The following is a 20,697-nucleotide window of genomic DNA, read 5'->3' on the forward strand; positions in this document are numbered from 1 at the left end:
GGTGAATATCGTTGTTAATGCAAGGCAGCCTTCTGCAGCGGGGAGAGCGGGACAGCTTCGATACATGCCGTTGTCAACCAACATGCATGCCGTTTAATCAGGAACAGGGGTCGGGGCCGTTCACTTTAGCGCAGTGTCTTGGCAGAACGCATGCCTTAGGGGGGGCTTGTAAACTCTTTGGCACATAGGGCACTGTTAGAGCACAGGAAAGAAAGGCAGTAAAGTAGGCCGCATGGGACTCTCTGGCTCCTGGAGTCTTAGCTCTAAGGCTGCACCTCTTACCTCACATTCCTGAGCAAACTAAATGCCAAATGCTATAGCACCAACGATTTAAATTATTTGAGAGCAGAACATCCCAGGGGGGCAGTATAATATATACATGTAATCTTTCATCTGTGGATCAACATTGGGGCTCTTTCTCTTTCTCCCAATTCTCTTTCAACTTAAACCTTCCTCCAGCTGTCTCCCTGCTTGTCAAGAATTCCACCTCTTCCCCAGGAATATATTATTCCTGTTAGACTTTCCAAGAAGAACATTAAAAAAAAAATTCGGCACCCAAGTAAGGTATTCTCAAAAGTTCTATACACCACCCACTCAGAAAAAAATATTTTTATTTGGCAAGCTTTAATTCACAGACAGAAATATCTTTTATCTGTTTTTAACTTTAAACAAAAGTTTTTAACAAACTTTTAACAAAAGTTAAGTCTGATTTCTAGGCTTAAAGACAGCATCGGCACAAGAAACTGTTAGCTCTTTGTCAAGTTCACCTTTGCCAGTTTGAGGAGCACAGGCATTGCTCTGTGGGCAGTACGTACAATCGATGGCTCTGAGCCCGGGATGCCAAGGTGGAAATTTCTTCCACACACCTATAACTCCCCAAACAAAACTTTATCCATTGTTCTAGAGCACATACCTAACTCCAATTAGCGGGATTATAAATGTGTATATTGCTTTAAAGAGCAGTTTGTCAGAGAGGAGAGGACTTACCATGAGCCCATTGCTGATTAAAAAAAAAAAAAAACAAAAGAATAAAACCAAGAATATGACCAACAGTTGGGTTAAAACAACTTCAAAATTATGGCACGTTTTAACTTAATACGAAGCTACCAAGAAAGCCACATTGGGGCTCTGTAATGGAAGAACAAATGGGGAACTTATTTGTAAAGGTTGAGCTACAGATGAAATTAACTCACTGCCTAATCTGTTCAAAAGACCTTTCCCCGCAAATGCTAAGGCTCTGATGTTCCAATACAGAGCCGAAAGTAAGAGTGGCGGGCTCAAATAAGTCCCAGGAACAAATGCCCAGACATTGTAACTGCTTAACTTTCTTTAACATTTTATGACTTGTTTTGTTCTGTTGCCTCACCCATCCCTGCATCTACAGTCCTCCCCCCCCCCCCCACAGGGCATCCTGTGAGGCTCTATGGTCAACCACCTCACAAGTTGTTTCAGCCTGTGGCATGTTGTGGTGGGAAGCCTCTGGACATAAAGAGGCCTCGTGTGTTTCTCTTTGCTTTCCTTCATTTGTGCAGTCACCTTGAGAAGGGCTTCTGATAGCGGCGGCTGCTCCTCTTTAGCTCTGCTGCCCCTGCAGCGCCAGCATTTCACCAAACCACCCTGGAAAGCAGTGCCACCCTAGCTAGCCGTTACAGCTCAAAAGCAGTGATGCCTGTCAAGCCCAGTCTTGCGAGGAATCGCTTCTTGACTTCATTTCACTGAGGGTTGGATGCAATTCATCCACCTTGAAGTCATGCGGCAGTGGAAAGAACAGATAATGTCTTTGTTTCTGAACAGAAGTTCAGCTACATGTTAAGGGACAGTGAACCTTGTCTCGCTATGCACCTTCATTAAATAGACTCCTTCAGTGAATGGTGGAACTCCCTTTCCTGTCTAATGAGTAACCTCTGGAAGACTAATTACCACATCTATGTGCTTATAATAAACAGAAGGCAAAATGAAGACAGTTAAAACACAATTGGCTCCCACGAAGTTTCCTTGGAAGTAGGGAGGATCAGAATATAATTATCTATTTAAAAAATTAGTTTGGAAAGAATATATTGTGTCAAACAAGTAATATAAATAAATGCAGTATATGGTTTGTGTTGCACAAGGACGTGATCATCATGGGGAGATCATAAAAGGAGTTGAAAAATAGAAGGCTTGGTTTGGGCTTTGGTGAGTGTGTAAACTGGGAGGTGCTGGAAGCTCAGGAGGAATGGCAAGATCCCACATGTGGCACGCTTCGGGAAGATTGGTCTTACCTGTGTACCTTCTAAAGGCATTTGGCTATGCCTTTGTAAACACTTTAGTGAGGCACCAAATATTTTTCATCTTAAGCCTAAATAGTTGCAAAAGGTATAACTTCCCATCAGGCTATGGATACTTAATAAAAACATAATTACTGTTTTATATGGAAAAATAAATCTAATATAGATTAATGACATAGTGAAGGTGCATATGGTTCTCCCACAGAATTTTGACTTAATATAAGATCCAATATAATTTATATTGAATAATCTTATTGATCACCTTTTCATGATTTGTTGTATCAAAATATATTCATTGAATGTTTTAAGTATTACATGTTCCTTGACCATAAAGTTTAAGTATTGAAGCTCATTGTAAGTGGTATATATAAGCATGACATTTTTTTTAAGTCATTACAAAACCAAGTAAAAATTGTATTGGAAAGCAATACAATCCCAGTGCAATGGATTGGACTTCTTTTCAAATAGATAAATTTCTATATCTGTGGATAAATGCTGCTTTGTGCTCCTAAGATACAGGGCTCATCACCAGTAATCCTTCACTTTCACTTCCCAGTTTATCGATATAAATGAGGAAAAATCACTCACATGAATAAGTAGGTAAAAGTAGAAGATATTTTGTTATAGTTGTAATGATCTGTCCTATCCCTTTAAGAGACAAGCCATGCCCACTCCCTCCCCTGTCCACTGAGGCAGGCAGATATTCCTTACTGCTTGTAGCCTGAGTCTCTTCTTTTCTTGAAGAGGCAGCTTCTGTCTCTCCCTTCTCTCTCTCTCTCTCTCTCTCTCTCTCTCTCTCTCTCTCTTTCTCTCTCTCTCTCTCTTCTCCTTCTCCCCCTTCCCTTCTATAACCCACTAAATAAATATCCAACCTCACTCTGCATGGTATACCTATCCATGTCTCTGTCTTTTGCCTGCCACATGACTCTCTGCCTGGGGCCAGTCACCTTTGGAGACGAGCGGTATGGTCTTGTGGCACACCCATCTGTCTGTCTCTCCTCATGGGACTTGCTGCCCCTCATGGCTCACTGCAGCCACTTGGGGAACTGCACCGTCCCTGCCTGGGACTGGCTGCTCTCAGGACCCCCTGCCCCTGCCTGCTGCTACGTGGCCACTGCTACTGCTCTGGGACCTGCAGCATTTCTGTTGCTGCAGCCACTGGGGAGCCACAGCATTTTACCTAATTCATTACAATAGTAACACCATTCAATTCTTTGGTTTTACATACTAAAAAGATTGCACACCTAATAGCCTTTTGTAAAAAAATTATTTTACAGTCCATTTGCTGATTATTGATTAAAATTTTTAAAAACTGGAGACCATTTTATTTCAAAGGCATTAGAATCTAGTTGAGCCCTAAGACCTGGAATTAGATCTTGAGTTTTCTACCATGTAGTATTAGTGAGGTGGATGAGAGGGCTTTGGCTTGTGGAAGGCAGATGATAGGTGTGAAAAAAACTGCTAGAGTTTTGACGGCACGCATCACAGCTGGTAGGGTGTTTGCCTCACACGCACGAAGTCCTAGGCTCAGTCCCCAGCACCACGCACACCTTGATGTGGTGGCACAGACCTGCAGTTCTCCGTTACATAGTAAGTTCCTGTCTTGAGATTCAAGAAAGGAAGAAGCAGCTGTGTCATCGTACTAATCAATTTCATGAAAAACAAGTACATATGGAGGTTGAGTCTTGTTGTTAGACCAGTTCCATAATTTTAATAGTTGAGGAAACTGTTACCTTGCAGCTTACTTGCCACTCTCCTGGAAGGGTCCTGGATGCCCTTTGCTATGCATAGCCTAGTTTAAAGGGTATTGTTTCACAGAACAGCCCATTGACCAGCTGGCTGGACCTATCTGGAAAGTTATGGAAGCCAATGAAGTCTAAAGCACCACTAAGGGAGAAATGTTTCAAAAACCTTTGACTTGACTCCACTCCTACAGAGACAGCCAGTCTGCTCTAAAATGAGCCAATATTTTTCTGCCAAGGAACATGAAAAGTGCTCATAAGTAGAAAAGTCGTCACCTGGGAAATGTTAAGAAAAGCGTGTTCTTTGGCAGTGTTTCGGGATGCCTGCTTCCACAGCTGCCCCAGAAGCACAGGCAGCTCTAATTCACTAGGTGAGCTGACAGGAAAGCTCCCTTCACAGAGGTGGAGCTCCGCTTAGATCACAAAGAAGTCATTCCTTACATATTGTACATCATTTACAGCTGGCTTTGATTTGCGCCTTTTCAATGAATGCAAGATGGGCTGGAGGCCTTCCCGGAACATTTGTGGAGGATCTCAGATGCCTACAGGACAGAAGTCTGAAGCGTTTGTAATACAATGGAATTCTGCCAGAGTAGCGACTTAGATGAGAGAGTCCTTCAAGTGGATAAAGATGAATTCATGACGTCAAGTTCCCGTGGCTTGCCCACATAGAGTCTGGGTAAGAAAGCAGTAGACTGGGTCTATTGTGGTTTCCCCGACTGAAGTGTGGAGAAGCAGTTCCTAACCATACTGCTCCGACTGGCTTTTCCATCCCTGTGGTTGTCTCCTTGACAAGCTCAGGTATTTGAACACTTGATCTCTACTGGGTGATGCTACTTGGGAAGGTTTAGGAGGTGTGGCCTTTCTGGAGGAAATACGGCACTGTGGTCAGGCTTTGAGGGTATATAGCTTTATACTATTTCTAGTTCCCTCCCTGTTTCTCTTGGCTTCCTGCTCCTCCCACCATGCCTGCCTGATGCTGTGTCCTTGGGTCACAACAGGCTCCTCTGTGTCTGAAACTGTAAACCCAAATAAAACTCTTCCTCCTGCAAGTTACCTTGGTCTTGGTATTTTATCATCACAACAGAAACATGACTGATACAACCTCCATGACCTTTATTTCACATATAGTTCAAAGCTCTGTGAGAATAATGAAGGATTTTTATAAGTATCCAAATGTCCTAGAATTGAGGTTTATAATCATATAACAAAACATCTTAAAGCTTCTAGATATAAATGATTGATTTGCTAATCAATGTATTCTAATATATATAAACATATATCATATAATATTTAATATACACATACACTGTGTTATATAATATGTAATATATTTATATGTAGAGAGAGAGAGCCTGCCTGTGCAGTCAAAGCTGTTCTTGAATGATTTTCCTCTCTTTGCCTCCCAAGTGTTAGAATTATAGACATTATAATAAATAGCTGCTTAAGACATTTTGTTTTTCATTACATTTATTTGTTTAGCAGGTGGGGGGGGGGATGCAGGTGTCATGGGGCAAGTGTGGAAGTCAGAGAACCACCTCGAGAAATTGAGTCTCAGGGATCAAACTTAGAATGTCAGACTCAGTGGCAAGTGAGCCATCTCATTGACCCACGGACTATTCATTTTGCAAGTTTAGTTTTGTTTCCAGACAAGGCGTTGACTTTGGGTCTTTAAAGCGGTATGGAGAAGGGCTTGGGTAAATATGGTGTAAAGGAGAAGGGTGAAGTGGTGTGGTGGAGAAAATATGGTTTTATGTGACACAGAGAAACTTGGGTTTAGTTCACTGAAACACTCACCAAAGGGCTTAAATTATTTCACTTAGTTCTTATTTACAAAATGAATATGGTAGCATCCCTGACAAAGTCACGGGGTCATTATGACAATCTGTACGATGGAATATATAAAGGGATTCTGAAAAATTCAAGGTATTATGCAAAGGACAGTAGTAGTTTTAGAAAGACTAAATTGGGTCTTTGCTCCTAATAGTAGGGAATTCAATAAAACCTGACGATGGACTGATTCTGTCAGGACCCACCTCATTTTCCATGTCTGCAGCTAATATTTCCCATAGCTGGGCCCCCTGCTCAGCCATGCTCATGCTCCCCAACACCACTCCTGACTGAAATAAAGTGTGAGGCCCTAAGACTTCTTTGCCAATTCTCTAGGATGCCTCCTTAGGAAACTTGCCGGCAAATGCTATGTTAATTTTTTTCTTTTCCCTGAACAAAGGAAACCAATAGATTATGAATGATTGTTTTTTTTTCAGTTAAGTAGGCCAACATTTCTGTATTTTTTTCCCGTAAGACAAACTATAAATCTGCACTGAGTGAGAATAAATAACATATGTGATTGCTGTTTCAAGTTCTTTCATTGAGATTAGAGATAAAACTTCTTTCCCCTGAGGAAAGATGCAGAAGAGGTTTAGGATAATTTGAATCCATAGCAATCTGGTTAGAAGGGTTTTGGACAACCCTATACTGTTAACTACCATTTACTGAGATTCTTGGCCTAAGACAGTCCGTTTGAATCACAAACACAGCTTTTAAGCTAAGGGCCAAAGGCACTGTGGGTAATATTTGAAAGCCATTTGAGTAAGATTTTATGAAGTGAATAAATGCTGTGTGAAACATTTATCTCATGCGTGACTCTTGGTATCCTAGAATTTTGTACTTATGTTCACTAAATGGATGTTTCCTCTGACCTCAGAGAAAAGGCATCTTTACTTCCAGCCATATCCAGTATGAAGGAATTAGTCCTCAGGGTAGGGCCTTCTGTCTCAGTTCCACTGACAAAGCAGGCTGTGGGTAGCAGGATGCTCAGCGTGACCACTGCTCACCTCTAACGGTGTCCGTAGCACCCGCCAGTGCTGTCCTCTGCAGTACTGACGATTCAAATGCTCTTCAGACATTCCTAAATGTCTCCCGTAGGGGAGTCACCAAATCCAAGAAAGTCTGTCACTCTAGTTCCTCTGTCAGCATTGTTCTTCCCATCTCTGCCATCTTTTTTCTTCTCTCCAATTCTGGATTTCTGTCCCTGAGTTTCATCCTAGGGACCTAGTTTCTATCTTATTGGATATTAACCAGGGTTTCAGAAGGTACCTATGAATGGGGCATTTACTTGTTTAACAATTCACCTGTTTATCTACCCACCAAGTATTTATTGAGTATCTATTTTGAGTGAAGAATGAAATCATCCGGATAAAGAAACCCATCCCATGATAGATGGTGAATAGAATCATGTACTCCTGTTAGTGCACAGCAAGAAGTGAGAACAACGGCATCTCTGTTAGGGACAAAATGGTCCAGCTCAAGACAGTTATGCAAACAATGTCCCTGGATTGCCTTGCAACTGGAATGGGATCTATCGGGACCTCAGATCTGTCATCCTCTTCCGATGCCTGGAGCACAGATGTCTGCAGAATTCTCTCCTCTCTATATAGTCCTGAGTTCGAAACTCCTAGACTTCCTTTAGCACTCACAGCCCAGGGCCCCTACATTTTGTGTGGAAAATGCATCACCTATCAACTCTCTACAGTGGGACCCCAAACCCTATTACCCTCTGGCATCATCACCTAGTCTTTTGATATCGTTTCTTCCAGCCCAACTCCAGAATGCTTGAACCTTTTCAGAATTTATAATTAGTTATCAGTTCAAGAAACATTACAATGAAAGGTAACCATGTTGGGAACTCAGACGTTTTAATGCACCTGCCATACCTGCTATGGATCATTTAATTCGAAATGTGGTCATGTCAGTCTTCCTGTGGTCTTCCTGACATTTGTACACGAGATGCTCTGTCTCTTACTGACTGAGAGTGAAACTCATTTGACAGACTCCTACTGAAGCTGGGTGATATCCCTACATACCAGCTAAATACTCTGGGGTCCTCAAATGAATACAGACCAAGGTTTGCATCAACGGTGCCATTTGTAAAAGTCCTTCTGTATAGCCTTTGTTGTGAAAGAGTTAGAGGCCATTTCCAGTCATTTCTCACCTGGACAGGTTCAACAGAAGTACATGAAATACAAACCCATAGCCTGCTGTTCGTCCCAGTTCAGATTCTTCTACCACTCGGTCACGGCAAGGGGGGCGTGGATCTCTGTCACAGTCATCCTCATCTGAATAATCTCCACAGTCATTGTCACCGTTACACAGAAGTCGCCTCTTTATGCACCTGCCTGTAGTCAAAATCAGGACTCTTACGTCATGTGTGTAATGCTAAATGTTTTCATTTGCTGAAGTCACTAGGGGCACTTTGACATTGGAAGTGAATGATGGATACAGTTGAACTCTTTCTATAGACTACATAGCTAGCCTTTATTGGGAGCCATTAGACATGGAAATGTCTACTTATGAAAATGTGTTTATTTTTCTTTGCTCACTAGTGCACACAGAAGCCCGCAGGGAACCACTGGACTCTCAGATCACCTGTTCCACACTGGAAATCATTCCCACAGTTGATCTGTTCCTCCGGACACTCCTCAGTGGGTTCACAGGGTAGCCGATCACCCAAAGCATCAACACAGCTCTTCCCCTTAAACTGTCCAAAGGCTACAATGCTTCTTGAACGAAACTGCAAACAATCAAACAAAAGAACAGCTAAAAATATTCTATTTCCTAACGCGAAGGTGGATTGTGATTTAAGGTCTTCATTCTCAACCCTTCCAATGCTGCGGTCCTTTGATACAGTTCATCCTCTTGTGGTGACCCCCCATTATAAAATTACTTCCGTTGCTACCTCCTAACTGTAATTTTGCTACTCTTCTGAATCATAATGTAAATATCTGTCTTTTCAGATGGTCTTAGTCAACTCTCCTGTGAAAGAGTCATTCAGCCCCCAAAGGGGTCGAGACCCACAGGTTGGGCACTGCTGGAATAAAGCAACATCTCCATCACTGTAGACCCCACACCTAATAGGTTCATGATTATAAGAGAGAAGCGAAAGAAACCACCACTGCTATCACTTAACAAGAGTACTTGGCCTTTTAGGTTATGGAGTCTCTTAAACACATGAAATACCATAAACACTTACCCAGTCTGCTGTTCACCAGGCAGGTCTCCTGGTCAGATCAGCCACATTCATTTCAATGATTACCTCTTTCTGGGTTGGGATTTGTTCCTGGGGGTCCCTGCTTCCTATCCATTTCCCCGAAGATGCCAGCTTTCATCTGAAGAACTTGGATGGATGGATGCAAATACTTACCTTTTGTTTGAGGCAAGGATCACACAGTGACCATTCACTCCAGGGGCTCATTCTGCAGTCTATCGGTGACAGAGAGTCTTCTCTGTGTGTCGACTCTTCCCTATGATGAAGATTAAAAGGTATTAATTTAAAATGCCATTCTGTACACCTCTTTCCCAGGAGCCTTGTGAAACCAAATTCATATATTTACTACTTTTTCCTTTCTAAGTCATAGTGTTTATTCAACACACACACACATGCACACATTCTCTATCAAACATGTATGAGTATGTATGTGTGTGTATATACATGTTTTGCATGTGTCTGTGTGTATGTGCATATGCACATGTGTGTGCATGTAGTTAAGGCAAGAGCTCTTCAGATGCCTTCCTCAGTCATTCTCCGTTAGTTTTTGAGATAGGATCTCTCAGTGGATCTGAAGTCATCGATGTAGCTGGACTGGGTAACCTGCCAACTCTAACAATCCATTTGTTTCCATCCCTCCTCCACCCACTTGACTTACAGACACATCCCACTATGACTGGTTGTAAGTAGTGTCAGCAGATCTGCACTCAGATCTTCATGCACATGTCTCCTTTACCAGCTCACCCATCTCCCCAGGACACTCTGGATTCCTTACTGTGTCTCCCATGACACTTGAGCACATGGCGTCTTGTATTTTTAATCCATTCTCTTGTCCAGTTCTAACTTATCAACAGTAACAGTAATAATGGTGGTAACAAGGACAATCGTCAAGGTCTCCTAACAGATGTTCGACCCTGACTCGCCTTTTTTCAAGTACGTAAAGGACTCGTTGGAGCTGAAAATCTTGTTTCACTTTCTTTGTGAATCTCATTTATCCCTCTGTGAGGCTGGCAAAACCTGGAGTTGCCTGGCTCTCATGCAAAGTTAAGCCAGCCAGTCCAGCCACTCCTATAGCAAACACTTCATAAATCAGCCTCTGTCCCCAGAATTTCATGCTTAATGTTTGAAAATAGATGCTTTCCTGCTTTACAGCCCACTTCGAGACTTATTCATGCTCTTTTTGAGTTTCAGTATCATGTGTCTTAGCATTTACAGCTTCCCCTTCCATCCCTAGGCACAGTACTCAGCCTTAGTTCTCGGCCACTCTAGTTTGGAACTGTTTTCCCATTTGGTTTACCATTGGGTCTCTTCTTATCACATCCTTGCCTTGGGTACTTAACTCATTAAATAATAAGAGACAAAGTAAAAGAAGGAAGAAACTATCCAACAAGCAGATCCTACAGATGTTTTACCTCTGCTTTCCTACTTTGGCAGCTGTCCTTCTATCAAAACTCTCATACCAGGAAGAAGCCCAGGTAGAGTCAATCCCTTCACAAGAATGTTCTAGAGCTCAGTTCCAATTTGAAGTTGATCAGCTGAGTGTCAATTCCACTTTAAACTCCTTTTCGTAATTATCTCCCTCCAACTGTAATACAGAATATTAAATGAGCCAATGAATGAATAGGTAAGCCTCCCTCTCCACTACTCCAGCCTTTTCTTTCGCCAGCCCTCTCATCTCTCCCTTGCCCTTCATGACAACACATTTTTAAAAACATTGCAATAAATGCCATTATGTCTCTCTCTTCCCCACGTAGTCTCATCTCCTTCAGCCATCCGTGCTCCTTGAGCCTTTTCAAATTCTTCCATGCTTTTCATTTTTTCCCTGCAAACTTCCTGAAAAAGTACCCCACTCTCTGATCTAGCCCCTTACCTCCCAACCAGTTTCTAACTCTCTATTCCCATGAACGGTGCCCTTGCTCAGCAATGACTGTCATGTGGTTCCATCACTTCCCCTCAGCAGTAATCTTTTTGGCTTCCCCTTACCATCTACTGCAATTGACTGCTCGTATTTGGCATTTCCCTTTGTCCTCTGTTTAACTTCTTGACAGTTTCATAGCTGTCCATGAAGCTCCATTCTCCTCTCTCATCCCCACTCTCAACAGCTGACCCTCCTTCTGTGCTTTCATCTCTTCTCTTGTGTGGGACCCATTCAGTTTAATTACAGTTGCTTTCACAAGTGTGGGTGGGAGGTTGTTTTCTGGAACACTGGCTACATAGCACTTAGCTACTGGCTGTGTATGTTGTACATCCATACGGTGTATCCAGTCTTGTTTGTGCAGGTAATCACAGCTGCAGTGAGTTCATGTCAGGTCTAAAGAACTTATTTTTGCTGTATAGCCCCCCATCCTCTTACTTCTACATTCTTTCCTCTTTTTTTTCTGTAATTTCCACAATCTCATGAAGGAGATGGTATAGACATCCCTTTTATTAGGTTGAACAACACTAGACTTCTTTTTGTTAATATCTTTTCTCTGCTATTTTTAACGACTCTCCTCTCCTCTGTAGTTCATCAAGTGTTATTTATTTATTAAGGTGCTGTCATTAGATTCTCCTCTCCCCTCCCTTCCTCTCCTCTTCCCTCTCCTCCCCTTTCCTTCCTTCCTTTTCTCTTTCCTCTCCTTCCCCTTTCCTCTCTTCCCCTCCTTTCTCACCTCCCTTCCCTCTCCTCCTCTCCCCTGCCCCTCCCCTTCCCTCTACTCCTCTTTTCTCCCCTCCCTTTCCCTCCTCTTCCCTCTCCTTTCCCCTGCCCCTCCCCTCCTCTTCCCTCTCCTACCCCTACCCCTCCCCTCCCCTCTCCTTCCCCTACCCCTCCCCTCCTATCCTCTCTTACTTTCCCTCTTTTCCTATACTTTCTCCAGATCCATGGTTTCCACGTGTGTGCTAACGATACCCAGACAGATAAATGTGCTGTCCAGACATCTCTCTTGAAGTTTAAACTTTCACATCCAATTCTCAACTCTACATCTGTACTTGGACATCCTCATGGCCCATTGACCTCAATGTTTCCCCAAAGGAATTTATTATTTTCCTTTTCTTTCAAAGCCGCTCTTTTATTTATGTGTTATCCTAGCCAGAGACTTGGTGGTACGTGTCTCATTCTCTATTCCCCCCCACCTCATTTCTAACATCTAATCGAGCACTGAAACCTGTTGTTGGCAGTCTTGTAAATGATTTTCCAATCCGTCCTTACCTCCTAATATCTTCCAGATGTTCTTCTGGTTTGCACTATTATAACATCTCTTCTAGCTGACTCTGGTAATTTCTTTCTCACTTAGTTTACATATGGCATCCAGAGGGATCTTTTAGAAAAGCAAAGTTAATGTGACCCTGCCCCTTCTGTAAACTCTCCAATAGTTAGAGAGACTACTTGTGTGACAAGGCTCAAATCTTTCAATACAGTGTAGAGAATGACTCCCAGAGATGTTTAAAATCCTTGAACTCTTTGAATATTATTTACATGGCAAAAGAGACTTTGCAGACATGCTGCATGGGAGGTTATCCTATGTTTTTTAGTGGAATCATTCCAATCATGTGACATCTTAAAGAAGAATTGTTCATTGAGAATAAAGAAAGAGAGGTAGGAGAAACCCAAGATCTGAAGGAGATTTCATCCACACCACAAGCTCTAAACATGAAAGAGTGAGACAATAATTAACACTAAAGTCTTTTGGAAAAAAATCATATGGAAACCCACTACTGCAGAAGCTTCCTAAAATATATACACATATCAAAAAATGCAAGTGGACTTACCCTATAATAGGGAGACAAGGCCTCAACTAAATATCATATACCACCAAATAAAAGTAGTCAGTACTTAAAATGGATTATATATTTTGAGTTGTTGTTGGCCAATAGGGTCTCCTAGAACCTCTAAAACATTCTAGGTTGTAGCCAATGCTCTTGGTGACTCTCCACGACTTGGCAGTAAGACCTTATTGCCTACAAACTTGTGTTTTACAACATGGAGAAGTCTAGCTGATACCCAGCCGGAAGCTTAATCTTTAGTGGCTAGCATCTATAGCCCTGGAAGGTGCTAAACACAGAACAGGAAGAGAGAAGTGACCACCACGCTCCCCAGTCATCATGAGCTACAATGATGACATGAGTACTCAGGCATATATATACCGGATGCATTTCAACAAGCCATGGCAGAGACACTCTCTGTTCTATACTGGTTAGACATCCCAACCTTGAGATACTAAAGACAGTAAATTGGGGGTGTGGATAGACGGTTTCATGGTTATGAGTAGTTGTTACATTTCCAAATGACCCTAGATCAATTGCCAGCACCTGCATGATGGCTTACAATCATCTGTAATTCCAGTTCTCAGGGATCAGATGCCCTCTTCGGGTCTTGGAGGTCACCAGGCATGTAGGTAGGACACAGACACACGTGTAGTCAAAATAACCATATGTAAAATAAAAATAAATTAAATTAAAAAATTAGAAATGTGGTGGAGATCTAAATCAATTGTAGAGTACTTTGCTAGCAAGTGCAAGCTTCCGAGCTTGGCTTCCCAATAAATAATAACAATAAATAAATAAATAATCAAATTATAGCCCTTTATTATATTATTAATTAAATCAATTTCTTCAGGACTGAGTTCGAGATCACCAAGCTTGGGGGAAAAAGCTACCCAGGTGATTCTCATGTTCAAACAATGTTCAGAAATACTTCATGGCAAAACCAGATGAAAACCCATGGCCACTGAGAGTGTGCAAGGTTAAGACCTCATGAGCTCTCCCTCATGAACTTTAGCTTGCCTGCCAGTGTCCTTGCTAAGGCGGTCCTGTTGGTGAGACTATATGGCTGTAGCTTCTGATGTTCTTCGGAGACACAGTCTCTCAAAAGACAGTACCTTCCTCTGAATCTTACAGTCTTTCTGCCCTTGCTCTGCAATGAGCCCTGAACCTCAGATTTGGGAGTTGTGTTGTAGCTATATCCTTTGGGACTAGACTTCCTGTATCTTCTTCATGTAGTTTTCCCCCTGCCTGGGTTCAGATTTACTCTTTTTAAAGACACTATTCATATCAGATAGAGTCTCACTCTTAACCACATTTTAATTTAATTATATTTTAAAATGGAACAAATATAGTGACAGTAAATACTGAGCATCAGTACTTCAGTATATCAATTGTATGGGAACAAAATTCAGCTATAAACTTCAACTGGTTTTAACGAAGCAAATAAACCTAATATTTAAACCTCAAATTAATGTTAGTAGCTTCCATTTCTTGTATTTCAAATTCAGGGACAGATACCTGGCTATTTATTTATCGAGGAGGGTATTGCCACAGTGTGTAGACGGAGGTCAGAGGACGACTCTCCGGGTCGTTTGTTTTCTTCTACCATGTGGGTTAGGTGAACCAGCTCAGGTCATCAGGTTTGGGGGCAAGTGCCTTTACCTTCTTAGTCAGGGTGGGCTTTCTATTACTGCTTTCTAGGCTCTTTCCTCATAAGCATTTTATTTTGACTTTGAATAATAGGTGCTATTTATTATGATTTACAGATGGGAAATAAAATTGGAAAACTGCATTACTCAGTCCAGGACAAACTGTTATTAGCTTAGAGCCAACAATTGCTGTTCTTGGTTCAGTGCAGTTTGCTCCTGCCTTTTTGTTTTTTTCCTCCCTCAATACAAATCATCTTTGAAATAAGCTGAGCAGCCATAGCTTGGTCAATAATTTCTAGGTGGAATAACCTCAAGATTTTGAGACATTTGGAGACATAGTGAGTTAGAAAGAAAGAACACAATTTATTTTTATATAGCCACCTAGATAAAGTTCATCAACTGGACAGCCTAATTTTTACCTGGATCAACAGCAAGATTACAAAATGAAACTATGCCAAATGGGGCAGAAATAAATGGAAAATTGTGCTAGTCCCTGGCGATTTTGTCTTCACTCTGTCAGGTGCCTGGCTCTCCCAGGACACAGTTAAAGCAGGACTCCGAGGAATTAGTGGGGGAGACTAAAAAGTTGCGCAAACAGTGTTATTGAATAAGCATGCTGCATAAATATTCAGACGGGAGATCAATGACCTTGAATAACTCGGCCTACCTCCCACCCTCTGAGCTCAGCGCTGCCTTGCCAGCCCCTCTGACTCACTCAGCAGATAACCCTGTGTAGCTTGAGGACTGCCTGTGCCCAGCAGGCACTGCCTGCCCTTCATCCTGCTGAGCTATTAGGCTGAGTACAGAAGTGTTCCCCAAGCACTTTCTGGCTTCTCAGATGAACTGTGCTTATCAAGGGCAGCCTAGCAAGTGTTTGAGTGTTCTCAGCTGGGAAGGCACTCACTCCCTTGATCAAAGCAATGTACATCAGCCCGGCAGGGGTTCTAGCTCTGGGTCAGAAAAACATTGGAGGAAGGTTCCATCTTCCCGCCAGGCCAGGGAGAGAAGTTTCCAGAGAAGGACAACCACTGTAGCTGCTCACACTCAAGGCAGTGTGCTTGGCACATGCAGGAAGACATTCCAGTATGAGGAATTGTTAGCTGTGGGTAAAGTTTTGCTAATCAGGACTGTATGCTAAATTCACACAGTGTGCAAGATAAAAGGATGATGTAGCCGACTGCCCCGAGTTAACCACTTAAGACTTATCCCTGAGTTTACTAGACTTATTTTATGCATTTCCAATGACTTAGCATAAAACAGCCTTTACTGATGACTTGCTAAACACCAGGACTAGCTCTAGCAGCAATAGATACGAGACAGACGCTTTGGTTGTCATACACTAGTGGCTGAGACACAAGGAACACGTTAACGCAAATGTAACATGAAGTCTGTTGAGACGCCAGAGTTTGGAGGAAGCAGGGTCTGCCTTGGGCGCACAGCCTTGCAGCCATGGGGACCAGACTCTGAAAGTCTTCTGTCTCCCGAAGCTAAACTCTGAGCTGTTATTTCCCTCGCGGATGGGATGTAAAACTTTCCATTCAACCCAGAGAAACACAGGAGACTGAGATGATGGTTCGCTCAGGACCTGTTCTCCTGGGAATTTACCTTGAGGTGAGATTAGAAATTCCTAGCAGTTACCGTTAGCAAAGCTTCAAGAACCTCGTGACGTCCCGGAAGGCTGTTGTAACTCCAATCCCTTTTCCTGAACAAGGGGGCTGCTCAAAGCAAAACGAGCCACAAAATCATTATAAAATATGCCCAATGCTTATTGAATTCTTTCGATAGGCCTGGGGGCAGAAGCTCTGAGTACTTTACAGACATGATAGCTGATGTTCACATGAAAACTCTACTGGGTAGAATCTGTCATCCTAAGTGTGTGGACTGAACTGTGTTCCCTCCAAAAGTCAAATGATATTCTGGTAAGATCTGGTTGATGCCTGAGATTGAGAATTTACTTGTAAATAGGATCAGGATAGAGGTGATTATCATGGAAGCAGGCCTTACCACCAATAAGCCTGGTGTCTGTATAAAAAGGGAAATCTGGACTCTGGGGAGATGACTCAGCAAGCATTAAGGCCAGAGTTTGATCTCCAGAACTTATGGGAAAAGGCTTTGTTTGGATGGCATTTGTGGAGGGAAAGGGGGCAGATTTGGGAACTGGGCATATATATATATATATTTCAGTGGTAGAATACTTTCTAGCAAGTATCAACCCTGGGGTTCAACCCCAGTATGGTGAGAAGGTGGTCAGGGGAAATAAAACAGGAAAATCTATGCAGAAGAAAGATGGCCCTGTGGTGACAGAGACAGGATTAGAAAGTCAAGGATGGCAGGCCACCACCAGAAGCCAGGAAGGCCCCAGAATGATGGCAGAGGGGTAGATTTTGGCTCTCTCAACTTCTTGATCTCAGACCTCCAGCCCCCAGGCTGGGAGACAGAAGGCTTGTTTGAACCAATTAGTTTTCAGACTTTGCTATGGCAGCCATAGGAACTAACCACAGCCTGTGTCTTATAGACCAGGGAAACATCACAGAGAATATGAGTCGGGCATTCCAACCTGCACAGCTGGTCTACAAAGGGGGCTTGATGTGAGCTGTAGGCATCTAGCTCCTTTCTGAAGAATACATATGCTTAGAAAGCATGAGAAATATTGCTGCCGATATTCAAGAAAATGGTCTCAGGTAGCTACCCAAGTCTCTGAACCCTCCATCTTAACCTCAACCTCCGGCCAAGGGCACACCACAGTGTCTTCTGAATGGGGACATTCTGGCACAGGCTGAAGGGCATGGTTGGATGAGGGCAGGGTGCTCAGCAGAATTGGGGAGTGCAATTGCCAGGATCTGGGGCCAGCCAGTAGTCCCTCTGGTCCTTCCTGGAAGAGCTGAGTGTGGTCACACCTGGAGTGGGGTGGGAACTTCAGAGTAACCATGGTCTTCCTATAGCCTTTCAATTTTGAGCTACAGTCCAGAAATGTGAGTTGTTTAATTAAAAGGGGGAAAAAAAACCCAAGAGAGGGTCAGGTTAAGAACAAGAAAGCCAAAGCAGCTTTCGGGGACTGTGTTTGCACACATTCCTTCTGAGCTAAGATACCCCCCAAATGAAAATGTTTTCTGAGCAGAGTGATACCGCTTAGCTAACGTCGGCAGAGGAAGTGGGTGGAATGGAGAGGAGATGGCTCGGCACTTGTCCCAGGGCTCATGAGGGTCTGAGCATCTCCTTTTTGAGTGTTCTCCTGGAAGATGCAGTCCTGAACACAACCCACATAGACAGAAGGCAAGCAAAGATGCCAGAAGTGGGCTAGCAAAGTCAAAACAGACGTTGGTGAAACCGAGAGGAATTGGGAACCGTGTCTAGGCAGATGGAGGTATTGGGGGGTATTTCTGTTCTACCTTCAGAGAAGATAATGGCACATTGGATCTCACAGGTTTGTGTCTTGTCCTGTGACATCTAGATGGATGGAAGGGAGCCTCGTGTAGTCTTAATCTCCAGCAGTCCTAGGTGCAAGGATATTCAGGAAGCTTTTAATGTCCTGTTCGCTCATTTCCTGGGTGTATGTAATGTGGTGTCACACTCTGTGCGGCAGACACACAGTATATGTACGACACGGCTGATGTATTAAGGGAGGGGATTTTACTTGGCTCACAAGCTGAGGGCCACGAACTACAAACAGCAGGGTCGGGCATCTGGAGAGGAGTTTCATGGCTGTATCATAACATGGTCACCAAGAGCAGGAAGGGAAGTCCCTGTCTTCAGAAGGAGCACGTGTGTAGGTAAGGAAACAAGGGTTTGATGAAGGGCCTGGCCATACAGATCTGTTAGGGGCCACTTCTGCTGGGCTTGGTCCATTCCTCAGAGATAGTCCGTTCATGACTGTAAAATCCTGAGACCTAACTAGCTTGTACTCCCTAAGGGCTCCACTGGCCCTTTTTCATGCCACTCAGGTGACTGAGCTTCCAGTAATGCAGTGTGAAGACATCCTCACACCACGTGCAAACCATAACTTACAGGTTTTGTAATCCCAAGTAGTATCAGATAGAAAGAAACTAAGAGGCAGAGATGGAGCCATAGCTGTTGGCTCTAGAACCATGGCAATTCTTGGGTAGAGCAAGTAGACCCTAACATCTAGGACACAAAATATGGAATGTCACAGGAGACAAATGGTTAACCTCTGCTTAATGTGGGGGTCAAAGGGCTTTACAGCCAACAGTTAATGTATCCCAGGCTGGCCTTGAACTACCTCGTGGCCCTCCTGCCTCTGCTTCCTTTAGCAAATCCTACCCTCATGGGACACCACAACCGACTTAGCCAACAGTTAAGAAGTATTAGGTTTTGAGATAAGGGACAGAAAGATTAACTTCCTTCATTGTAAACTTCTCAAACAGTAGACCCTGGTCAGCACTGATCTCCACAAACTGGCGACAACCGGTTTTATTTCCTAATTCTAAATATTTAAACAGAATATCTCAGTCCTAACATTTGAACTCCTTCTAGAACAAAGACCCAGACGCATCAGCAGGCTTCCGTTGCAAACTGGCAGACACACCCTGGCTTTCCTCACTTGCTCAGAAAGTTTAAATATATCACTATTTAACCTTTATTTTTTTCTCCTTTGCTGTTTAAGAACTGGACCCTGAGGTAGCGGATTCCACAGTGGAATTCCAGAGATAAGCAGTCAAGTCGTGGACTCACCTGAGCGTGTATTCTGGGGTCTGCGCACTGATCTCCAAGGTGAAAATGGCCATCGCTAAGGTGATGGCCCTGCCTGGAGACATGCCGCTCCTCCTAGGCAGCTCTGGGGTCTTGTGAAGCATGGCTTTGCCACCAGAGGACAGGGAACAATTCTTGTTGGTATATGTTCAGGGTTTTATTTGTACGTGTCCATTTGTGCTGCCTAGGTGAAAGTCCAACCAATGGAGAGTCATTTATTGTAATTCCTGACTGCTTCTTTTTCCCTTTTTTCCCTTATTGACAGATGTCATTGTGCAATAAACCAAAAAAAAAAAAAAAAAAAGGCTAGAGAGGTTAAAAACTAGGAGCAGTAAAAATAAAAGTAATCAAACAAACAAAATCCTAACAGTTCTTTCCTTGGGAGACTCTGGAAGGAAAGTTGAAGAGAGAGGTATAATTTGTCGGAGAGGCCTGTGGGTTATTCTCCTAAGAAGCCTAAACTCAAAATAGCTGCAGGAATGACACCATGAAAGACAGGCTCTGAAAGGGACACTCTCACCACCCCTCCCTCTGAAATCCTGATGTGTGGCTGGCTCCCACACAAGCGAGGTGAAGTGTGGAAATGGAAGATTTTTGTAAACTTCACATGTCTCTGTCTCTTTCTTAGATGTGTAATGCATTCTTCTGAAAACTGCAGTGTGAGCGCCTCAAGACTTTAGCAATAGCCCCTGAAAGGATTGGGCCTGGTTTTAATGGAAGGACACCTTAAAAGAATAGAATTTTCCTCGGCCGTAAAAAAGAATCTCCACATTTCCCAGAGTTGTGGAGAGGGAGAGGTTCTGGAAGAATGGAAGAATGTGGGTCAGGCAAGCTCTCAGAGAATGCGGGTTGCACAAGAGAATGACCTGGGATGTTGCAAACGTGGAAGTCTGCTACTCCCTATCTTACTCAGATTTAACTGATGGGGCCTCTCAAATCATTCTAGTGAGGGCCGGAACAGAGAATGCACAATCTGAGGAACAAGAGAGAATGTAATGGAGTTTTGTGGGCCATGTTTCATGACTTGAAAATGTCCCCTGTGAGCAGGACACCATTCTTATCTTTTGTTTTGTTTTGTTTGTTTGGGACAGGGACTGCCAGGGCAGCCCAGGCTGGCCTAGAACTCCCTGCAGTTCCTTTGGCTCCACCCAAGCGCTGGAATTACAGGCATGAGCCCATACCTGCTGTTCCTACCACGTTTGTTTTGTTTGGGACAGATTTGACCTAAACCTTCTCACTCCACAGCTGAGGATGACTTTGAACTCCCGATCCATCTGCATCCCTTTCCCAAGGGCTGGGATTGCAGGCACACACTACTATGCATGGCTCTCTGACACAATTTATTTTTTATTTTTCAAGACAGGGTTTCTCTGTGTAGCCCCCCCCCCCAGACAGGTTGATCTCCAACTCACTGAGATCTGCCTCCCTCTACCTCCAGAGGACTGGGATTAAAGGCATGCAGCGCCACACCTAGCTGACACAATTCTTCAGAAATATTCATAGATAATTATTAATGACAAAAGAGAAAATCTCAAGCATTG

The 20,697-nt window shown here is 43.2% G+C and overlaps 1 protein-coding gene across 3 annotated transcripts in view; it reads right to left on the reverse strand.

Moving 5' to 3' along the window:
* C9 (complement C9) overlaps positions 1–19,294 on the reverse strand; it is a 39,528-nt gene extending 20,234 nt beyond the window's left edge. For all 3 annotated transcript variants that reach the window (XM_041631343.1, XM_041631344.1, XM_041631342.1), the window contains exons 1-4: positions 19,139–19,294; positions 9,213–9,312; positions 8,438–8,582; positions 8,040–8,187 (exon numbers count right to left, since the gene is read on the reverse strand). In XM_041631343.1, coding sequence (XP_041487277.1) covers positions 8,040–8,187; positions 8,438–8,582; positions 9,213–9,312; positions 19,139–19,260 — 515 coding nt within the window. In that variant the 5' untranslated portion in view covers positions 19,261–19,294. The remainder of the gene's footprint in view (positions 1–8,039; positions 8,188–8,437; positions 8,583–9,212; positions 9,313–19,138) is intronic.
* Between the last annotated feature and the right edge of the window lie 1,403 nt (positions 19,295–20,697).

The sequence above is a fragment of the Microtus oregoni genome, unplaced genomic scaffold (assembly GCF_018167655.1).
Source record: "Microtus oregoni isolate MIOR12 unplaced genomic scaffold, Mior012 000036F_ref0000092, whole genome shotgun sequence".
In the NCBI taxonomy this organism is placed as follows: Eukaryota; Metazoa; Chordata; class Mammalia; order Rodentia; family Cricetidae; genus Microtus; species Microtus oregoni.